The sequence below is a fragment of the Acartia tonsa genome, chromosome 4 (assembly GCF_053477335.1).
Source record: "Acartia tonsa isolate MP-2025a chromosome 4, ASM5347733v1, whole genome shotgun sequence".
NCBI lineage: Eukaryota > Metazoa > Arthropoda > Copepoda > Calanoida > Acartiidae > Acartia > Acartia tonsa.
In genome coordinates this window covers 48,065,991-48,085,798 of record NC_137263.1, presented here as the reverse complement: position 1 = coordinate 48,085,798, position 19,808 = coordinate 48,065,991, and the positions used below count along the sequence as shown (strand labels likewise).

At 35.2% G+C, this 19,808-nt stretch overlaps 3 protein-coding genes across 3 annotated transcripts in view; all 3 read right to left on the bottom strand.

Annotated features, from left to right (window-relative positions):
• Window positions 1–131: 131 nt before the first annotated feature.
• LOC145315509 (protein SHQ1 homolog) lies at window positions 132–6,734 on the bottom strand. The gene is made up of 9 exons (XM_080155491.1): window positions 6,654–6,734; window positions 6,126–6,187; window positions 5,427–5,541; window positions 4,793–4,948; window positions 4,199–4,356; window positions 3,461–3,562; window positions 2,297–2,620; window positions 488–572; window positions 132–140 (listed from the first exon to the last, which is right to left on the bottom strand). The coding sequence occupies exons 1-9, from the start codon at window positions 6,732–6,734 to the stop codon at window positions 132–134; spliced, it is 1,092 nt and encodes a 363-aa protein (XP_080011617.1).
• Window positions 6,735–7,250: 516 nt separating this feature from the next.
• l(2)gl (LLGL domain-containing protein l(2)gl) overlaps window positions 7,251–19,808 on the bottom strand; it is a 113,128-nt gene continuing 100,570 nt past the window's right edge. The window contains exons 2-9 of the mRNA XM_080158620.1: window positions 15,698–15,900; window positions 13,693–13,760; window positions 13,060–13,167; window positions 12,175–12,410; window positions 11,790–11,992; window positions 9,907–11,564; window positions 9,018–9,720; window positions 7,251–8,752 (exon numbers count right to left, since the gene is read on the bottom strand). Coding sequence (XP_080014746.1) covers window positions 8,422–8,752; window positions 9,018–9,720; window positions 9,907–11,564; window positions 11,790–11,992; window positions 12,175–12,410; window positions 13,060–13,167; window positions 13,693–13,760; window positions 15,698–15,798 — 3,408 coding nt within the window. The 5' untranslated portion in view covers window positions 15,799–15,900 and the 3' untranslated portion in view covers window positions 7,251–8,421. The remainder of the gene's footprint in view (window positions 8,753–9,017; window positions 9,721–9,906; window positions 11,565–11,789; window positions 11,993–12,174; window positions 12,411–13,059; window positions 13,168–13,692; window positions 13,761–15,697; window positions 15,901–19,808) is intronic.
• Window positions 15,898–19,789, bottom strand: LOC145317515 (uncharacterized). The gene is made up of 4 exons (XM_080158626.1): window positions 19,592–19,789; window positions 17,984–18,055; window positions 17,431–17,621; window positions 15,898–17,034 (listed from the first exon to the last, which is right to left on the bottom strand). The coding sequence occupies exons 1-4, from the start codon at window positions 19,724–19,726 to the stop codon at window positions 16,434–16,436; spliced, it is 999 nt and encodes a 332-aa protein (XP_080014752.1). The 5' UTR covers window positions 19,727–19,789; the 3' UTR covers window positions 15,898–16,433.

Below are 19,808 nucleotides of genomic sequence, written 5' to 3'. Positions count from 1 at the left end.
TCATGCAAAGTTTGAAATCGATAGGACAATTCTAACATGCCTAAATTAACGAAGAAAGCTGTCCGTGTGTTACGGACGCACGGACCGACCCTAATTATAGAAAAGCTTCGGTTTTAATAACATTAAAATGATTAGTCAGTCTAGAAAAAGGTTTGAATGAGAAAAAGAAGTAAACAAACATTTATAACTTTAACTTTATAGTTTTCAAAATTGACTACTAAGTGAAAAACTACAGTATCCTTCTAGGTATTTAAATTAGTCAAGTTTTTTTGGTTGGAGCTTAAAATTTCAATTACTACTGAACTGAATGAGTTTTCTTTTTTAAGAATGCTTACATAGGTCACAGGATAGTTTTAAGCTAGATCTATATTTTTATATTTATCCTTTGGATTGTTTCAGGCTATTTGTATGTTACCATCTTATAAGGTTGAATATATTCTAGGGGCGCAACCGCTAATAATACTAAAATTTGATAAATTAAGCTTACCTTTCCAATTTTGAGGATATTAATAACATCTCTCCAGATTAGAAGTGATAGTTCCCAATGTCTGTATAATGGGTAAATCAGTGACCTAGACAAATAAAATCTATGTATGGTAAACTGCAATCATATCTCCGGGGGGTTTTTACACCCCTAAATTCTAATCAAAAACGAGTTAGTAGTAAAACCTCTACCAGTACTGCCATGTACTAAAAGAGGTGTACTAAGCTCTACTATCCTTGTACCATAAACTCGTATTCATACCTTATCCAACACTAGCGGCTTCGCCCCTAGCCTCTAGGGGCTTTGCCCCAAGAGGTTTAATCAAACTAATTTTTCGTGTTTTAGATTTTAAAGAAAATTTTTTGGGGGGGGATTTTTTTTTGGAGGGGGGGTAGTAGACCCCACTATTTTAATTTTAGTTTTAAAAAGAATTTTTTTTTTGGGGGGGGGGTTAGGGGTCCCACCCCCAAGAAAATAGTTATAAACCTTCACGGGACCTATGAGAAGCTACCCTGTAAAGGAGAACCCAATCGGTTCAGCGGTTAGCGAGATCCTTCGCTACCAACAGACAAACAGACAGACAGACATCGTTCTACTTTGTATTATAGATTATTATCATAAATTGTATATCGATAGTTAAATTACTGAAATACATTCATACATACAAAATAATTGCATATCTAGCTTTTACTCTATCATCATTGAGAGAAAACCAAATATATGTTATTAATTTAGGGTTGGCAATCCGTCCAATTAATGAACCGGATTCGGATTCTTACATAAATCCGCCCAAAAATGAAACGGATTAATCCGTGGATTCCGGATTCTTATTTTTTTTGACTGATTCCATATTTTCGGATCCCGGATTGCGGATTCTAGCAATATTTTAAAAGGCCTTCATAAATAAATTGAGATATTAAACTTTATCTAGCTCTGCGTTTTTTCATATTTTCACAGTAGCTTTTCTTCTATTTCTAGACCCTACAGCGGCCATTTTCTAACTTTTACTCAACCTAACCTAATTTTGTTAAAATTTAAAATATAGGTATATTTGGACCAAAAAAACTCGAGACGCTAATTTTAACCTAACAGTTAACAATCCGAAATTAAAATAACGGAATGCGAATTCGGATTTTGTATTCAAAAATAATCCAAAAATTGAACGGATTACGGATTCGGATTGCCAACCCTAGTTATTATCTATAATACAAAGTAGAACGATGTCTGTCTGTCCGTCTGTCTGTCCCTTAAGATCTTGGTAACCACTGAACCGATCGGATTCTACTCTTCAGGGAATATACCTACTGGTCCTGTGGTGGTTTTAGGCTATTTTCGTGGGGGGTGGGACACCCTTAACCCCCCCAAAAATAAAAAAATCCCCCCCCCCCCAATTTTTTCCTTTATTTTTTTTTCTTGCGTAATACCTATTTTTCCACAATTTTTTTTTCTTATGGGGAAGTTAGTTCACATAAAACTATTAAATTTCCTCTTGGGGCAAAGCCCCTAGAGGCTAGGGGCGAAGCCGCTAGTACTTATATAAAAGATTAAATACAAAGATTTATTTTAAAAATACAAAAGGAGGGCGGGGTTACCAGCAATTTTATTTTGTGTGAGATTCTCCCTTGGTTTTAGAGATAATTGAGTGAAACCTTTTATGGTCAGTTATTTAGTACCTCAACCAGGTGTACCTTAAATAAAAAAAACTGCCGCGAGACCGCCGCTCCCGCCGATAACCACTGTTTTCCGCGCATAAATCATAATTTAACAAACTTTATGCTTTTGTTCAAAAAGACATAAAAAAAAAATTCTTACCTTCGAATACAAGTTCTGACAACATCTTTGATTGACTTATGCTTGGTACACGCCGACAATGTTGCTGACAGCTTGGCAACACACCACCCTGACTCACAACCAGCCTCCTCATCCCCCTCGCGGATACGTTCATCATAACACTGGGCGTACAAGAAATCCAGCAATGTTAGAAACACCGGGATCCTCTCCTTTTCTCTGAGGCTGTATGTCCGCCTGGGAAGTGCTAGCATAGCCTCCTGTTCTTCCTTGTTAAACGCTAGGCTGGGATGCTTGGGGTCGATACTTTTCTGATTGGATAATAAAGTTTCCCAACTGGTTTTGCAACTAGAAAAAAAACTGTATGAAAATATACTATTTCAATTTATTCAAAAGTAAAAGAGACAAGTCTATTCTATAGCAGTATCATGTAATATCAAAGGGAGATGTGAAGTGCAATATATGTAAACAACTTTGAGCATTGGAAAAGGTTGACAGTTGTTACTTAACCATTATTGTGTTCAGAGTAAAACAATAGAGGGGGGGAGGGGTTAAATATTTGAATGCCCCCCTTCACGAGGAACCTGTGCCAACTTTCAATTGTGTCTTTGAAAAATCAACCAATAGCGTCGGTAATATTAACACAGCCAAGTCGCTAAAAGAGCAGAAATCAGTTTGCTAGCAGACGAAAAAGGTCCACAACAGGGGGATCAAGGTAGTTGTTTGAAAAACAATTTATGTAATATATCTATAATACAAAGTAGAACGATGTCTGTCTGTTTGTGTGTGTTTGTTTGTCTGTTTGTTTGTAGCGAAGGATCTCGCTAACCGCTGAACCGATCGGGTTCTCCTTTACAGGGTAGCTTCTCATAGGTCCCGGGAAGGTTTATAACTATTTTCTCGGGGGGTGGGAGACCCCCAACCCCCCCAAAAATGAAAAATACCCCAAAAAAAAAAAAAATTTCTTTTTTAAAACTAAAATTAAAATAGTGGGGTCGACTAACCCCCCCCCCCAAAAAAAAAAAAAAAAAAATTCCCCCCCCCAAAATTTTTTATTTTATTTTAAATCTAAATACGAAAAATTGGTTTGATCAAACCTCTTGGGGCAAAGCCCCTAGAGGCTAGGGGCGAAGCCGCTAGTTTTCTATAAAGAATTAAAAATATAAATGGATATTATTGTTTTCTTACTTAATAATATTTTCTATTTCTGCAGATTCATAGAGATCACACAAATAATGATCACCACTGAAATCTGAATCTTCTAAATTTTCTCGCTCCAATCTTCTTTCACTAAAATAGTTGTATAATTTTTTAAATATTTAATAGAAATATCTTAAACAACCAGTGGCGTACACAGTGATTTATCAGGGGGTGTGTAAAAAAAGAAGGCAATTATTACTAATATCTCGTTTTTTTTGGGGGGGGGTGTTGACTCTCCCCTACATACCTCTTCCGTACGCCACTATATATGTAGAACAAATATATTTTGATATTTTACTGAGGCTCTTTCCTGCCAAAGACTTATTCCCATATAGAAACCCTTTATTTACAAAAATTAAGTTGTGTTGACTATAATGTTCTCCTGAAATCAGATGTTAATAAAACATTGGATATCAGACTTGTATGGCAAATCTGAGCTTCTTAATCTATGTTAGCTAAATTGTCGTCAATATAGGTTGCTAACAGAGAACTCCCTTATTAGTCGGTTCGTTCATCTAGTAGGATGGGAGGGTATGGGGTGCATGGGTAAAAGGAATTTTTTTTAGCCCGCTGTCTGTTTCACCTTATTAGAAAACATGAAAATTTCGTGTAAGATCCAAGTAATAATACATCCATTAAAATTGCATATGTTCTAATCAATGGAACAAAACAGTAAGATGTTATTAAGAATGGTTTAATAGACATCTAATAGGCATGTACCAGTACCTTAATGTTTTATTATCAGGATTTTTAACATCCAGAATCTGTCCAAACTCGTCCATGAGGTCCTTGAATACCCCGGTCTTGGCAAAGTTGAATCCGTATCCGTAGAGGGAGATGTCTTCGCCGCTTTGAATTAGAGTGCTCTCGTCAGTTGGAAAAGTCTAAATAAATATGTTTTTTTTTCTTCTGACCTGACAATAGGCAGGTTTTAAGGTATTTTACATATTATGAAAGTCAAAAAGGAACAAAAATGGTACGGTTTGCCTAAAACGAAATAATCTAAATTTAAATATTTTCATTGTTATATCATGTTTTTGCTACTTAACCTGATATAAAATATTAGATGAAATATATCTAGCAGTGTGGACAACTTCTAACTACAAATCCTCTCCCTCCCAGTAGCAGTGATTTTTAAGAGGTGTATGTTCTGCAAAAGATTCATTTTTTTCCTGCTACAAAATATTTAATTTTTCCCCTTCATTTTCATGTTTTCATTACTCTTTATTTTATCCTTATTTCCCCACTTCCAACATCCCCCCCCCCCCTTTTAGCAGGGAATCACATAAAGAATATATACTCCTTCTTTAAATTTAATACCTGTTCAAAATACCAATCCATCTCTTCCTCGTCACTCTCCTGATCAGCATCAACATTCTTCTCATCATCATTATTATCTGCAGACAAGTCTTCAATCTTTGTCTTCACCTCACTGTTTCCTTTCGGTGTCAGTAATTGAGTTATCATATCCAGCCCCTTAAAGTAGAACGGTCATTTAGATATGTGACCATATTTATAAGAAGTAGAAGTTTTCATTAATGTTTCATGGAACAATTTCTACTATCTATAAAAAGTAATTCCTTTTCTTTTAACTTTGTGTAATATTCTGTAGTACTATTAAGTTTTTATTTAATAATTTAGTTTATTCATTAATATGAGGAAAGTTACGAGTTATTTCAATTGAAAAATAACTATTTTTCCAAATAACTAGACAAATAATATTTCTTTAAAAGGGCCTTTTGCTATATCATATACTGTACATACTAGTTGCTTTGCCCCTAGCCTCTAGGAAGGGCTAGGGGCGAATGAACTAAAGCTACCCATAGACATTTATAAAGCTTTTCTGAAAAATATAACATTTGGACAAGCATTTTACGAATTCTTTAGCTTCAGAGTCAAACAAAGTCAAACTACTTTAAATTATAGAATATGATAGATATGAATATTTTCTTACCTGAAAATGAGTGCCATGCGTGACCTTAGGACACTTGACCTTGAAGCTGGCGGTATCTGCGTCATACTCTCCACTAGCCTTGTCACTCTCCTCTACCTCACCAGGTAGGTGAAGCCTTTAAGGGAAAAATTGATATCAAAAAACTGTCTTGTTCTGTGTTTGATATTTTAGTCCTTGAACGTTTTTTAGGGGGTGTTTGTACACTTTACTTTGTACGATATCTTAAAAATAAATTTAGTGTTTTAGGAGGTGTTTTGCCCCACTTGCCCCTAAAAGAATAGTGCCAAAACTAAATTTTCAAAGGTTTATAGATAGCTTAAATCGTATAAGAGATTTTATAAAAGAATTAGGTTGATAACTATAACGACAAGCCCGTAGGGTCTGTGTAAAATTTTATATTGAACTTAATTTCTTATAAGTGTACAAACTTCCCTTAACTAACTATCTTTTCCCTTTACTTTTAGTTATAACAGTTATATTAATTGTTTATGTGCTTGAAACAAAGACAACAGTCGACATAATACCTAGTCCATCTAAAACTTTCGAAAGGACACATCTGTAGAAAGTTCTAAATCATATTTACGATTTATCTTAAGTAGATTCGGAAGAGGATAACCTTTGAGTTTCTGCCTACTATTGGCATACTTTAATCTGATTGAATTTCCCAAGGGGCGACCTAACTTCACTCTAAACAATCACCTTAGATAATATGGCTTTGAGAAGAATCTGAAGTCTGTACCATCCATAAATATTTCAGTATTCTAAAAGGAAAACATATTTTTACTACAATTTTTATTTAATTTTTAGACAAAAATATGTCAGAGATCAAAGAACAGAAAAAAGCGTAAAACTATCCCAAAATCTTAATCTAAAATACATAGCTTAAACTACTCCGGAACACTAAAAAGGAACAATAAATCAGTTAAGTATAAAAAATATAAAAAAGTGGACAATGAGCTGTTAAATTTCATTACACTAGTCCCCAAAGTTTTATAATAATGTCTTCTTAATCTTTGGCTTAACAACTTTGGGGACTTGAAATTTTATTTGTTGGTTCATCAAGTTGAGTGTCAAAACGTTTTAACCGCTAATTGTAATTTACAGAAAGGGTAACTTTGTGTATATATAAGAGAAACACATCAATATATCAACCATTGTCTTATCCCTATAGATCCCTAAAAAAATTATAATAATATGGATTGTGCTTGCTAAGGTTTGGGCACTTACCTCCAGATTAGTAAACGGTGCATAGATGGAGACATACAAGAACTCGTCATCTTGGGAGAGCTCAAACCTTGGTGTTAACATTCTAGTTTATCATCTACTTTTCTGAAAATTCAAACGAAAAATATTTAATTTAGAAATACCTATGGTTAAAGCTGCAGAAGATTCATTCAAAGAATATATTTTCATCAAAATACAGGAGTGTATATTCTGTACAAGATTAATTTTTTTTACCCCGGCTGTAAAATATTATTTTTTTCCCACAAGGAGGAAAAAAATAAAAAAAGTTTTCAGTAGGTAGGTACTCTTTTTTTATTCAATTTTTTTCTTCTACTATTTTTTTCAAGGATGAAAAAAATAAAATAAATTCCCCTTCCCACATATCCCCTCCACCCTTAAGCAGGGGATCCCATGCAGAATATACACCCCTGTCAAAATATTATCAAAACTTTTTGCAAATTAAATATTTATTGATCCCATAAATAACCTAAGCTCTAATCGTTTACAATATACCTAATAAAAATAAAAAGAAAATTTCTCATAAATATTATTTTTAAATGCGAAACAACATATCTACTGGTTAGAATAAGAAAAAACACATATAAGTTAGTTTTATTTAAGGTTCAATATAATCGCATGGGAGATACAACAAAGTACAGATACAAAAATAAACCAATACATTCATTTGGAATGAAATTTTCATTAAAAGTGTGTAATAGTGCAGAAATATTTATAATAAAATATTTAAGATTTAGTTTCAAAATTATTTATCTTCTATTTTTAACAGAAGGTAATTTTAATTATAATAATAATAACACGAGTTAAAAATTTTGGATCTAGTGCAGTTCATGGTGAAATGTTCCTGGTAACGATTATCTTCAGAAACCTATGAACTTTGAAGGCTGCTTGCTAATGGCCAAATTTTGGAAAGTTTAGATTATAATAGCACGAAATTTTAACAGACAAATGAAAGCCTACAAATAATCTTAAAGTGTCATTACACAACAATGCACAGTTAACTCGCAATGCACATATAAATGCGCGAAAAAGACCTATTTTGCACATTTTTCTTCAGTTTCCCTGTGCATCATTAAATCTTGGCTATTCCCGATTATTAATAGGTCTTCTTATAACGTTTACCACGATGTGTGGACATGACATTTACATCCAGCTGTTTGGCCGCTACCAGCCTTTAAAGTACATAGATTTTTGTAGAAAATCCTTACCAGGAACATTTAACCTTGAACTGCACTAGATCCCAATTTTTAAACTTGAAATATGCGCGGATACAAAAATAAATAATTTCATTAATAAAATACGTGAAACAATCTGAATATTTTGTTTATTCCTTTAAATGAATTAGCTTTTAAGACTACAAACTGGTTTAATAAATTCAGCTCATGAGGGACTATATAATGTTAATGATACATAGTTACAATATGTAATATAATAAATCATGATTATACAAAAACATGTTTAAAATAAATTTCTTTTTTATTGAACACGTTGTGAAATAAGCGAAATTGTTGAAATGGTGAAGATAAACTCTAATTCTACTTTTTGCCATAAAAACTGCCCTTCTAACTATTATGTGCAAAATCAATTATGCGAAAAATTTCCAAAATGTGTATTCAATTTTCATTCAGGTGACAAACTAGTTAAATACAAAAAAAGCCAACCTTAAAATGCTGCCATGAATTACCACCTTTAAAAAGTACTTGTACTATGCTTAGAAAAAAATACTTGTATAATATATTTGGCTTGACATTATTTAATCATCATTATCAGCGCTACCCCCTCCTCCCCCGCCACTCCCTGAACCACCTCCTCCCGAACCATTACAAGCAGATGACGAGCCTATCGTCGTTCCAGCATTGCTCTGCGATGAAATAATTGTAGAACTGTAGCTGTTCGTCGCATTTTCTTCTGTAGTTGATGTTGTGGAGAGCGCGGCTGTGTTGTTGGTTGTAGTTGCTGTGGTAGCAGTCTGTTGGCGGGACACTGCTGTTGCTATAGGGGCTGGAGCCGCGGGCGGCAAAAACTGTTGGTGAGTCACACTGACCGTCTCAATGGTCCGAGAAACTGTTTCAACACGTTCAGTTCTAAAAAAAATTTTGTGTTCTTAAATTTTGTAATATGCCTTGATTTTTTCTTCAATTTTATCACCTAGACAACGTTAAGTTTTATTTTCGTGTATTTTGATTAAAATACTTTCGTCTAAAAGCGCTGAATATGCATTGAAATAACGACGCCTATTTATTGACTAAGTCATAGCCTTAAAATTCCCATTGAAAGCGCACTTACATAATCTATTACGACTTTGTACCTGCATCTATTAAAAGATAAAATTAAATAACTAATAGTTACCTGTTTCCTATAACAGTTTCCGACACACTTGTCTCTATTCCCTGGGAAATGATATGATCCCTAACACTGTCCAGAGTAATGTCTCCACTTGCGACACTTGCTTCAGATATATTCGTTTCGTTATGGCTGTCAGGACCGTCCTCACCAGTACCACCCACAGACCGAGGGGATGCCCGTGCCTGTAGACCGTTCTGCTCCGCCTCTCGCTCGTTCTGTCGGTTCTGTTCATCGGCTTGACGGTCAGTGTCCGATTCTTCCGACCAAGCACGGTTCTCCGGCGGCACATGAACCTTGCTCTTGCCGACACAGCTAAAGCCGGCACGTTTAGCAGCCACTGTCAAAACCTGCAGTTCAGAGCTGCTACTCATGTAGACTCCGTCTCCTGAGTCGGACAATGCCATGCTGGAGATGCCAACCACATCCTCCTTCTTGATTGCGGACGTAGTGACCTGGCGGCGCAGCTCGGGGAAGACCAGTATAGAGATCTCTCCAAGATTTGTCAGAAAGACGATACAATTCTCAACTAGATTAGAATTGTCTGCACCTGTGAATGTGACACTTTTTATCTTGCGCACCCGGGCGCCTTCCTGTGCGGTCAGCTTGTACTTGCCACTGGGCTTCAGGTTGGGCAACAAGAAAACTTTGAACTGTTCTTCGCTGGCAATGAGAACTCTGTGAGGAGCTGAGGAATCTTTTCGAGAATCTAAACATGAAAAAATATAGAGAATCTACTGAAAAACGTGGCATTTAACACTTCAAACTTAGTAATGGGTATAATTAAATTTTTTAACCAATCTAGTTAGCACAGGGATGTTTTTACAATCATCAGTTAAATGAAGTCCTTAACTAATACTTTTATTATAACAATAAGTATATAAATCTTTCTTACCCTTAACTGGAAGTCCAACAGCGTCATAAACAACTATGTCAATAACTGGGGCACGATGCTTCAACTGGATCTCCTTGGCAAGCACTGCTGTAATTTTGTCGTTTTTCCTCTTATCCTCGGGTGTTATAGTAAGCAGAAAGACCAGGACCTGTCCAGAGTTGGTACCTGCCCACAGGGTGGGACTGGTGCTGGCAGGACCAGCAATGTAAGTTTCTGCAAAGTGTAGGCACCTTACCATAGAGCTGAGCCCGTCCTCGCTGCCAGTAACGCTGCGCGCTTCAATCTGGCGCTCCACCGGCCGGACGTCCGGTGACTCCTCCCGGATGGTCCGGCTGATCGTGTTGCTTGTTGTGTTGTTGGTCTGACTTGTCGGCTTCTTTTTGTCTGTGTTGCGCTGGGATCTGCCCTTGCGTAGCCGGCGAAATGATTCGCGCAATGATTTCTTTAATGACTTTCTTCTAGACATAGGATTGTCGTCCGCATTAGCGATGTCCTGAGCGTTTAATGTAGATCTGGCGGTGATAACATGGAAAAAGTTGGAGTCGACAAGAACAAAACCATGCGCAGTTCCCGCCCCCATTACGCCCCATTGTTTGCTATAGGCTAAAGCTGTAATGCTCGCAGGCGGAGAAATTTGAAGAACCATTTTCGGCTGCCAGCCAGCGTCAAAATTCAAGCTTGACGTCTTTGCCACCAGAGGCTGATGCCCCTTCCATGTAAAGCCCTCCTTTTCAGTGACTATTTCGGCCTTACATATTTTAAGTGTTGTTGATTCTTTGGCCTCGTCTAGTGTGCATACTAGAACCTGTCCGGCAGTGCCCCCCACCACCAACTCTTTCTTTTCTGCACAAAAATGCAATTTTTTAACGGCTAACCTTGGGTCATCGCTGTAGGGATCAAATGTTCCAACCTTTCTAAACGGCGGCCATTCATCCTCTTCTTCTTCATCATCCTCTCCGCGTGATTCATCAATACTATCATCAAAATCATCGGTTTTAAAATACTTGGCAGTCTTCAACATAGACAGTGGCGTCATTATTGATCCAACCACACCCCAAAACCTGACTGAGCCATCTTCATGGCCCGTTATGACCAAACAGCTGGCTGAGTCTGCAGCTGAGGGCACCTCTCCGCCGTTGATTGGCCACTCGTTCTGGCTGATATTTGTGTGAGCAATGTTAAAGTTTTTATACTTGCCAATCTCCTCAAAAAGATCAGGCTTGATATCAGTTGCCTGAATGAGACAAGTGATGGCAGACGCATGGATTGAGTGCAGGTAGGGGATGTCGTATACTGGCCAACCCGCTGTCTTAAGGTCAACAGCAACTAGCTCCTCCTCGCTCAGAATGAACAGGCTGTCTGGCGACCCATCGCTGGCCGACTCCAGCACTTGGAAGTCAATGACCTTACTTGACAAGTCTAGAACCACATGGTCGTCCTCATTTTTCATTACGGTCACAGAATACTTGTCTCCGTATCCTGCGCGAGGCATTCCACCTGCAAATATTTTCCAACTGTCATCACCTCGCTCGTTGGCGTATAGTTTAACGATAGATTTGCAAGGGTAGGGCCCATAGGGAGTTGCTGGGGGCTCCTCTTCTGTACCCGTGTTTATATCCCAGATTGTGTAGCTTCCATCGTTGTGAGAGGATATGAATCTACAAAATTAAAAGGTATTTCTATTAAAAATACCTATCAAATAAGATATACAAAAATTAGTGCAGAGCTTTGCAAAAGATGAAGTTAAAATTGTAAAAAAAAGCTAAAAATTATCTATTTTCACAATGATCTTTGACTTACTGGTTTTAAAAAAAAAGTACCTATTATGCAGATATTTAACTATTATACTTATAATTTGACAAATAAAAATAAAAATATCTTACTTATTATCACCAAACCAGGACATAGACTCTAGCTGCTGTTGAGCCACAAAATTATGAACAGCTGACTCTGTGTTCTTGTCCCACAGGACCACGAGGCCGCGGGTGAAGCCAATGAGGATCTTGTTGCTGTCCTGCGGGTGCTCCAGAATACTTTCAACTGCCCCGGGGTTGACTTTGTAGTTTTCAGGCACGTCCTTTACAACCTGAACGAACATTATTAAATACCTATCAATATTAATAGATAAGATGTTTGTTAAGAAATATATTAATAAGTAACATTTTAAACTAAACATTTGAAAAGAGAGGAGACAAATAAGGTATGGATGAACGCACCCACGGACGGACAGAACCTTATTATAGGGCAGATGCGCTTCTACACACTTACCTTATCCTGAAAAATGACTTCATGCTCCATGGTCATATTCCAGAGCCGCAGCAGATAGATATTGCCACCCTCGGTGCCGACAAGCACGCGTTTGCGCGCACTCTCCACACACAGGGAGGACACGGACTTCAGCCGGCCCTCCAGCTGGTGGCTTTTCACCAGCTCCAGCTTTGAGTCCTGGATCTCGAGAAGGTGGAGCTTGTTCTCGGATGTTACGCATAACAATCGTCCTTGTCCTAGAATGTTTTATCTTAATAATATTAATTACACAAAATGGGAATGTGAAATATTAAATGAATTTACGGTACTACGTCAAACACTAGATACGTCAAACAGTAGATGCAACAAACGCCAGACAGACAAACAGTAGATGCGTCAAACGCTAGACAGACAAATGATAGATGCGTCAAACACTAGACTACGACAACCAGTAGAATTCAATTTTCAATTTCGCGACAAACAGTAGAATTTTTAAAGTACGACAAACACTAGAAGCGACATACGCTAGAATTTAAATGTATAAAATATTCATCGATTTTTTCGTTCATAAATAGTGGTTGAAACGTTTGAACACTTAACTTATTAAACCAACCTATCAAAATTCATTGAAGTGCCAAAAGTTGTTTACTCAACGAATAAGAAAACGTTCTTATAAAACTTTGGGGACTTTTGTAATAAACAGCCCATTGTCCCCTCTATCTCTGCTATCATTGTCCTTTCCCTGCAGAAAATGTGGTTTAGCTTATTACTTTATATAATAGGATTAATTCTAGCGTTTGTAGTATCTATTGTTTGTCGCCTTTAAAAAAAATCTAGCGTTTGTCCTACCCCAAAAACTACCTAAATTTTTAGTATTTGCTAGCAAAAAATATTTTGAATGTGTACCTGGTATAAAGATAAGCTTTGTGACGACACTTTCATCTGGTAGTTCATATTCCAGCTCAACTCCTGGCTTACCAAAAACCAATATCTTCCCTGATCTAGCAGATAACCCTGAAATATATACCTATTAATTTGAATAATGGTGTACTGTGCACTACAGGGTGTTCCTAAAAAATGCGATTTAAGAAGGAGTATGAAAAAAGGAGTATAGCTCAATATTCTCTGTAAAAATATGCCTATTTATCAAAATTGTTTTTTTAATATCTTTTAATTTCTTCGTCAATTACCTCATACGAGCATTCAAACGCCATGGTCCAACAACCCAGGATAACCAAGAGGAGCCAAATGTCTCCTTTCCTGTCCTAACACCCAGGATATGGTTAAGTAACACCCATCAGATAACCAACCCTTTGATTGCAAAACCGTTGTCTGGGAAATTCTAACTGTGCTGTGCATGGTAATGAGTTGCGCCTCTTTTGGGCCAAGGCATTCCCCCTACATTAACTATCAATGTCGCGCACCTGACATAGTAGCAGTAGAAACCATGTCTTTAGTCATAACGCGGTATTAAGCAGGGATTCGAACCTTTCTTTATATGTTTGTTATAAACAGGAACATATCAGAAAAGTAATTTACCTAACAATTTAAGTTCTTCATCTATTGCCAGGCAGGTTGGCTTGTTTGGAAAACCATGGCTCCCTTCTCTAGACAAAATTATTTTATGTAAACAATGCTTTTTTGTATTCATAATCACTTAAAACAATTTACTTAAAATTTAATTTAAACCCGTAAAAAGAATTTTAATTGTTGTCCTAAGATTCGAAGAAAATAAGGTTTTTATCAATGAAATCAAAAGTGTTTAAATAAATTTAGATATGGTTAACAAAATCATGAAATCCTTGCCATGATCAAAAGGATGCTTCTATTTAAAGCAGAGCAAACTGATTAAATCTGACCCATATCGTATTGAATAAAAACACAGAGAAAATAAACAATCAACCTAATCAAACAAATTATAAGAAAATCTTAAATAGTTGATAAATTGATCTAAACCCAGAACCACTTCATTATGCAATCTACATTTTCCTGGATATTTTGTCTACGGTAGTCCATAAGTGTACAGCTTTACAGTACATTGTTTCTATTAGTTAAAGCAACATGTATGATAAAAGAAAAAGATTCTGTTTAAAGTAAAATGCTTATATTTCAATCAAAATCTATATTTTTGTATTTTTTACCAATCCACTTCATTATGCAAATCAAAAGAAAATCGATGGGAAAACGTTTGTTTTGCACTTTTCTCCACTTTTAAAAAATGATTATGATAAAATAACAAGTTTTTAAGGGATTTATGCATTAATTATAATGAAAAACAGTTTAAGGTAGATTTTAATGATTTTTCTAAATAAGAAATAATTGAAAAAAACAAATTCTATCCCTATCACTTTAGAGGACAGCTGCCGACCCCCAGTCTTATGGATGAAGCTAAATACATGTTAAAGATAAAAATTACCCTGAAAAGTATACAAAAATGTTTTTTGACGTGTTAAAAAAAATCAATTTTAAAATCTTGATTTTGAGAATGATGGCCTTTAAGATGCTCTTACTGGTGGTGATGGTGAGCTAAATGTTATCAAAGTGCATGACCATGATGAAAACTTTTATATTAAACTACGATTCAATTTTTGTAGTCATAGCAGCCTCCAGCCAAGCAATATTAAAAAAGAAAAAAATTGCAACTTTAATTACTAAAATTCATAAAGTAAATAATGTAGTTTTTAGATAATGGTTATATTTCATGTCGAGAGGCTCCACTGGAGGCTGCTATGACTACAAAAAATGGTACATAGGTTAATAGACAAGTTGTTGTAATGGTCATGTACTTAGATAACATTTAGCTCACCTTCACCACCAGTAAGAGCATCTTAAAGGCCATCATCCTCAAAATCAAGATTTTAAAATGGATTTTTTTAACACATCAAAAAACATTTTTGTATACTTTTCAGAGTAATTTTTATCTTTAACATGTATTTAGCTTCATTCATGAGACTGGGGGTCAGCAGCTGTCCTCAAAAGTGATAGGGATAGAATTTCTTTTTTTCAATTATTTCTTATTTAGAAAAATCATTAAAATCTACCTTAAACTGTTTTCATTATAATTAATGCATAAATCCCTTTAAAAATTGTTATTTTATCAGAATAATTTTTTAAAAGTGGAGAAAAGTGCAAAACAAACGTTTTCCCATTGATTTTCTTTTGATTTGCATAATGAAGTGGATCAGTAATAATTAAAAAAATATAGATTTTGATTGAAATATAAGCATTTTACTTTAAAAAGAATCTTTTTCTTTTATCATATGTGTTGCTTTAACAAATAGAAACAATGTACTGTAAAGCTGTACACTTATGGACTACTTTAGACAAAATATCCAGGAAAATGTAGATTGCATAATGAAGTGGTTCTGGGTTTAAATGGACCCCATAGCTCTTTTCGTCACAACTATTTAAAGTCAATAGTGCAGTGGCAGTCGGTGTTATTTTTAACATCTTTAGGTATGACGCGGTTTGGGCCCTCATTCACAGATCAATTCAACATTATTTAGTTTTTAAGATCATTATTACTGAAGATTAAGTAACTGACCTGCTGAATCCAAACAGCTGTTTCTGAATTTTAACCCTCTCAGCAGTGGGGCCCTGACCCTTGCCCCAAATAAACTTGAGCATATTATTGGCACTTGTCATTGTTATTATAGAAAAAGTTATTTATGGAGGTGGATATGAAAAGTGTGGGTGGGTGGAACGCCCAGGCTATCCACACCCGAACTGGTTCTCGTAAAAAACTCTGAAAATAAAAATATTTCAAATGTTTGAAAAAGTAATATATATAGTAACAAGAATATTTTGCGGGCACTAAGAAGTCATGTCATGTATCAATACGAAATAAATCAGAGTTGACCATTTATAGCTCCTCAAATCATAGGCCGAAGGCTTTCCATGTCATCATCAACCATCAATGACAAAATTCCTTTTCATAATGATTATCTGTAATTCTGTATAAAACTTCATGGAAAGAAAACGAAGTAGCAGATTTCGTCGTTTTTTCGCTGTAGCTTTTGAAAGGTCATTTTACGTTAGACAAATGTTAACGATTGCCCCGAAGGGTTAGGAAATTGGCCCCGCAGTTTTAGGAAATAGGCCCGCAGGGTTAGAGAGGGGCTATAATACGATCAAGCTCGCGACTTTGTTTTATTTCCATAATCCAAAATTCATCATCATTTAAAAGTCAAGTTTTAAAAATCTATTTTTTCTTCTGTTTTTAGGAAACTTTGACTTTCAATTCGTGATACGCCAACCGACAAAAACTATTCGCATTATCTTCATTTTAATGGTGTATGGAAATTCTTTTCATGTTTCTTGTAACTATATTTTCCCTTAAAGTCTTTTCCACAGAACAGGCATTTAATCATCTCACTGTCTGTGTGGATTAACTTGTGTCTTTGCATAGCGTTTTTATAACCGAAAGGTTTGCCACATATATTGCAGGAAAATTTATAATCAGCTGAATGAATAACACCATGTTCAGTCAAATGAGCTTTACGTTTAAATGTTTTATCACATTTGTCACATGAATATGGTTTTTTCTGCTCGTGGACATCGGAAATATGTTTATTTAATGTTGATTTGTCTTTAAACTTTTTATTACACCTCGGGCAGTCAACCGTTTCACCTGTGTGTATTCTAATATGCTGGATTAGGTTATATTGCTTTTGAAACAGCTTTGAACAATATTGACATTGATGCTTAGGTTTTGTTGCTATTTGTAACTCAGTTGACGAAATGTTGTCTTCCACTTTGTTTTCATCAGATTCAGCAGTTATTGGAGTCTCTACATTAGTTTTTAACCTATCTTGTCCAGATGTTATTGTGGAATCTGTTGCATTATCTCTAACCGAAGGAGTTGTATCTATTATACTAAACCTGAAAAAAATATAATAATAAAAACTAAAAACAAAAAAAATAATGCTAGAAGCATTTTACACTTATTATAAATCCTTATATAAAAGAGACAGGATATCTGTACTGTATGTACGGAAGGATCTTACTGCTGGACTAATAGAGTTCTCTATAGTATTCACTGAAGCTTCTAATAAGTCCAGGGGTGTTTTTTTAGGGTAAAATCACAAAAAAGCCCCTGGAGAAAAAAAATTCCACTCCCCCCCCCCCCTTCATTTTTAACTTTCCTTTTAAAATTAAAATGTGAAGTGGTGGGTTGACAACCCCCAACTCAACCCTTATAAGACAAAAATGATATCAGTATTATATAGGATTAAAAATACAATAAAACTTTATACATATTTTAAGAAAATTATTTACCTATCAGAATCTAAAATAATATCTAACTGTTCATCTTGAGAGGGATGACTGAACAGCTGATTCCAAAGCTTCTCTTTAACTTGATTGTTCTGTATTAGAGAATCCACAACTATGTCTATATCTGCTTCACTTGTCAATAAGGCAGAGCCATCAGTGGTTTCTTTCCGCAACATGGAAGTACCGAAACAGGTCTGCAAATAAATGTTAATTAAGACAAGAGTAGAAAAATAGAAAATTTCAAGGTTTTAGGTCTTATTACAAAAATAGGGCGGTAAAAATAGTTTTACTTATATCAAATACAAATCTTGAGATTGATCTAAAAAAAAAAGCTTGAAGGAATCAATATGTATGTACGTCTTTTAAAATATTTTCTTCTTATATCCAAGGTTCCAATTCTAGTCCACTAAGTTATAAACCTTACCAGGACCTAAGAGAACTTACATTGTAAAGGTGAAGCATATCAGTCAAGCGGTTAGCGAAATCCTTATGTGCAACCAGACACACATCCTGTTACTTTTATATAAGTCTAATAAGTATAATTGGCAAAAACTACCTTTTTCTGGCAGTTTAAGCACAAAATATCCAGGATGGAGTAGAATGACATTGAGGAGGCATCTGGCTCATTCTGAAATATTTGATTTCTATATGTCTATCAATATTTTAATTGTGTATCAAAACTAAGTCAATTATGTCCATATGTTCTGTGAATAAACGAAAATGTTTGGTTATTTATTTGTGTCTTCGGGTGGAAGAGTGGAACGTATTCGGCAAGACATGTAAAAAAGAATATGATTGTTCAATAATTATCAAACTAAGTGGTAGAAGAAAATGATTTCTACATTATGTTTGTAGTTCTTTCTAATACTTATCCACTTAATTGTAGAAACATCATATTTATGAATATTATTCAATGTCTTTGTCTTGCATCAACTTTGAAATAATCATGGATTAAAAGAAGGGAATAGGATGGGTATATAAGGGCATGGCACCGGAATTTAATATCAAGTAACACATGTGCTCTTACCTGGTTTTATGTTTCACAAGAGCTCTAGCAAGCTTATAAATGCATAGATGATAATTCCATATTAGGATAATATCAGGGGTATATATTCCGCACAAGATTAATTTTTTCCTGGCTGCAAAAAAATATTTTACCCCCCCACCCCCAGTTTTTCCTCAATGAGGGGGAAAAAATGGAGAAAAAAATGTTTGCAGTACTCTTCTCTAATTAAAAATATTTAAATAGAAAATATTTTTAGTATATTATCATTTAACCTCACATGATCAACTTATTTGATTAAAAAATGATTATATTAATTATTATCACTGCCAATGTTGACAAAAAAATCAAAACTAAAATAATCAGTCAGAGTTAAGTTTCAAAAAGTGCATTAAAATAAATTCTGCTTGTTTTCTATCATACAATGCTAAGATCTTTGATGATAAAATTCGCACTTTCATTTAGAATCCTTTAATTCTTCTTTATTCTCTAAAAACATATTTCTGACCAATGTGAATTCAACCTTTGGGGACTCCCCTAATTTGTAATGGTGGTATTTATTTGACTAAAATGCTTCACTTCAGGGAGGGAGGGAGGGGACATTAGGCTGTTTATTACAACACTTACCAAATTTTAATGATAACGTTTTCTCATTTGTTGGCTTAATAACTTTGGAGACTTTCATTGAATTTCATTGGTTGGTTACTTTAGTTGAGTGTCCAAACTTTTCAAACACTATATGGTTTAACCGAAGGGGTAATTTTGTGTATTATCATTGGAGCCGGTATGTTCATCAATTCATCGGCCATTGTGTTAACCCTTTAGATTCCTGGCTTCAGTGTCACTACAAAGTTTACAAGAATTTAATTTAGAACGCTTTCCATTGTTAATTATCAAGAACAGGATTTTTAAAAATAATTTTGTATCACTACCATGAATGTAACTAACAAGTGTAATGTAAACAAAACAAGACAAAAAATCAATAAATTCTTGTTTGTTCTCTTAATTTCTTTTATCTCTTACATTTGTTATATTCTGCTTAGAGAAACTACTTAACATAAAATGTTGGTTAAATTGTAACTAACGGCTACTCCCATAGAAGCCTCTAGGGGCAAATAAAACTTCACAAAGGTCTCAGGGTGGAAATAAAAAGCAACCAACCTGGAATAAACCAAATCCAGCGTCGACTTGACAAACATGACACCGTAATATCTGATTCAGCATCTCCTTCAGACAATACAGATCTATGATCCTGTAGGTGCCAGGCACGTGTCCCACCTCACTGTTATATCCCATGACTCACAATTTTTGGGGGATAAAATATTTTCATGGTATTTTTTTTTCAGAAAAATTGCCAGTTCACTGTTGCTTTAAGTCA

Coding starts and splice junctions, on each gene's coding strand:
- LOC145315509 (XM_080155491.1), bottom strand. CDS start 6,734: ATGTTAACACCAAGGTTTGAGCTCTCCCAAGATGACGAGTTCTTGTAT. Junction 3,563..4,198: donor CCTGATAATAAAACATTAAG/GTACTGGTACAT, acceptor CAACTATTTTAG/TGAAAGAAGATTGGAGCGAG. Junction 2,621..3,460: donor GAAATAGAAAATATTATTAA/GTAAGAAAACAA, acceptor TTTTTTTTCTAG/TTGCAAAACCAGTTGGGAAA.
- LOC145317515 (XM_080158626.1), bottom strand. CDS start 19,726: ATGGGATATAACAGTGAGGTGGGACACGTGCCTGGCACCTACAGGATC. Junction 18,056..19,591: donor CTGGATTTGGTTTATTCCAG/GTTGGTTGCTTT, acceptor CAAATATTTCAG/AATGAGCCAGATGCCTCCTC. Junction 17,622..17,983: donor GCTTAAACTGCCAGAAAAAG/GTAGTTTTTGCC, acceptor ATTTATTTGCAG/ACCTGTTTCGGTACTTCCAT.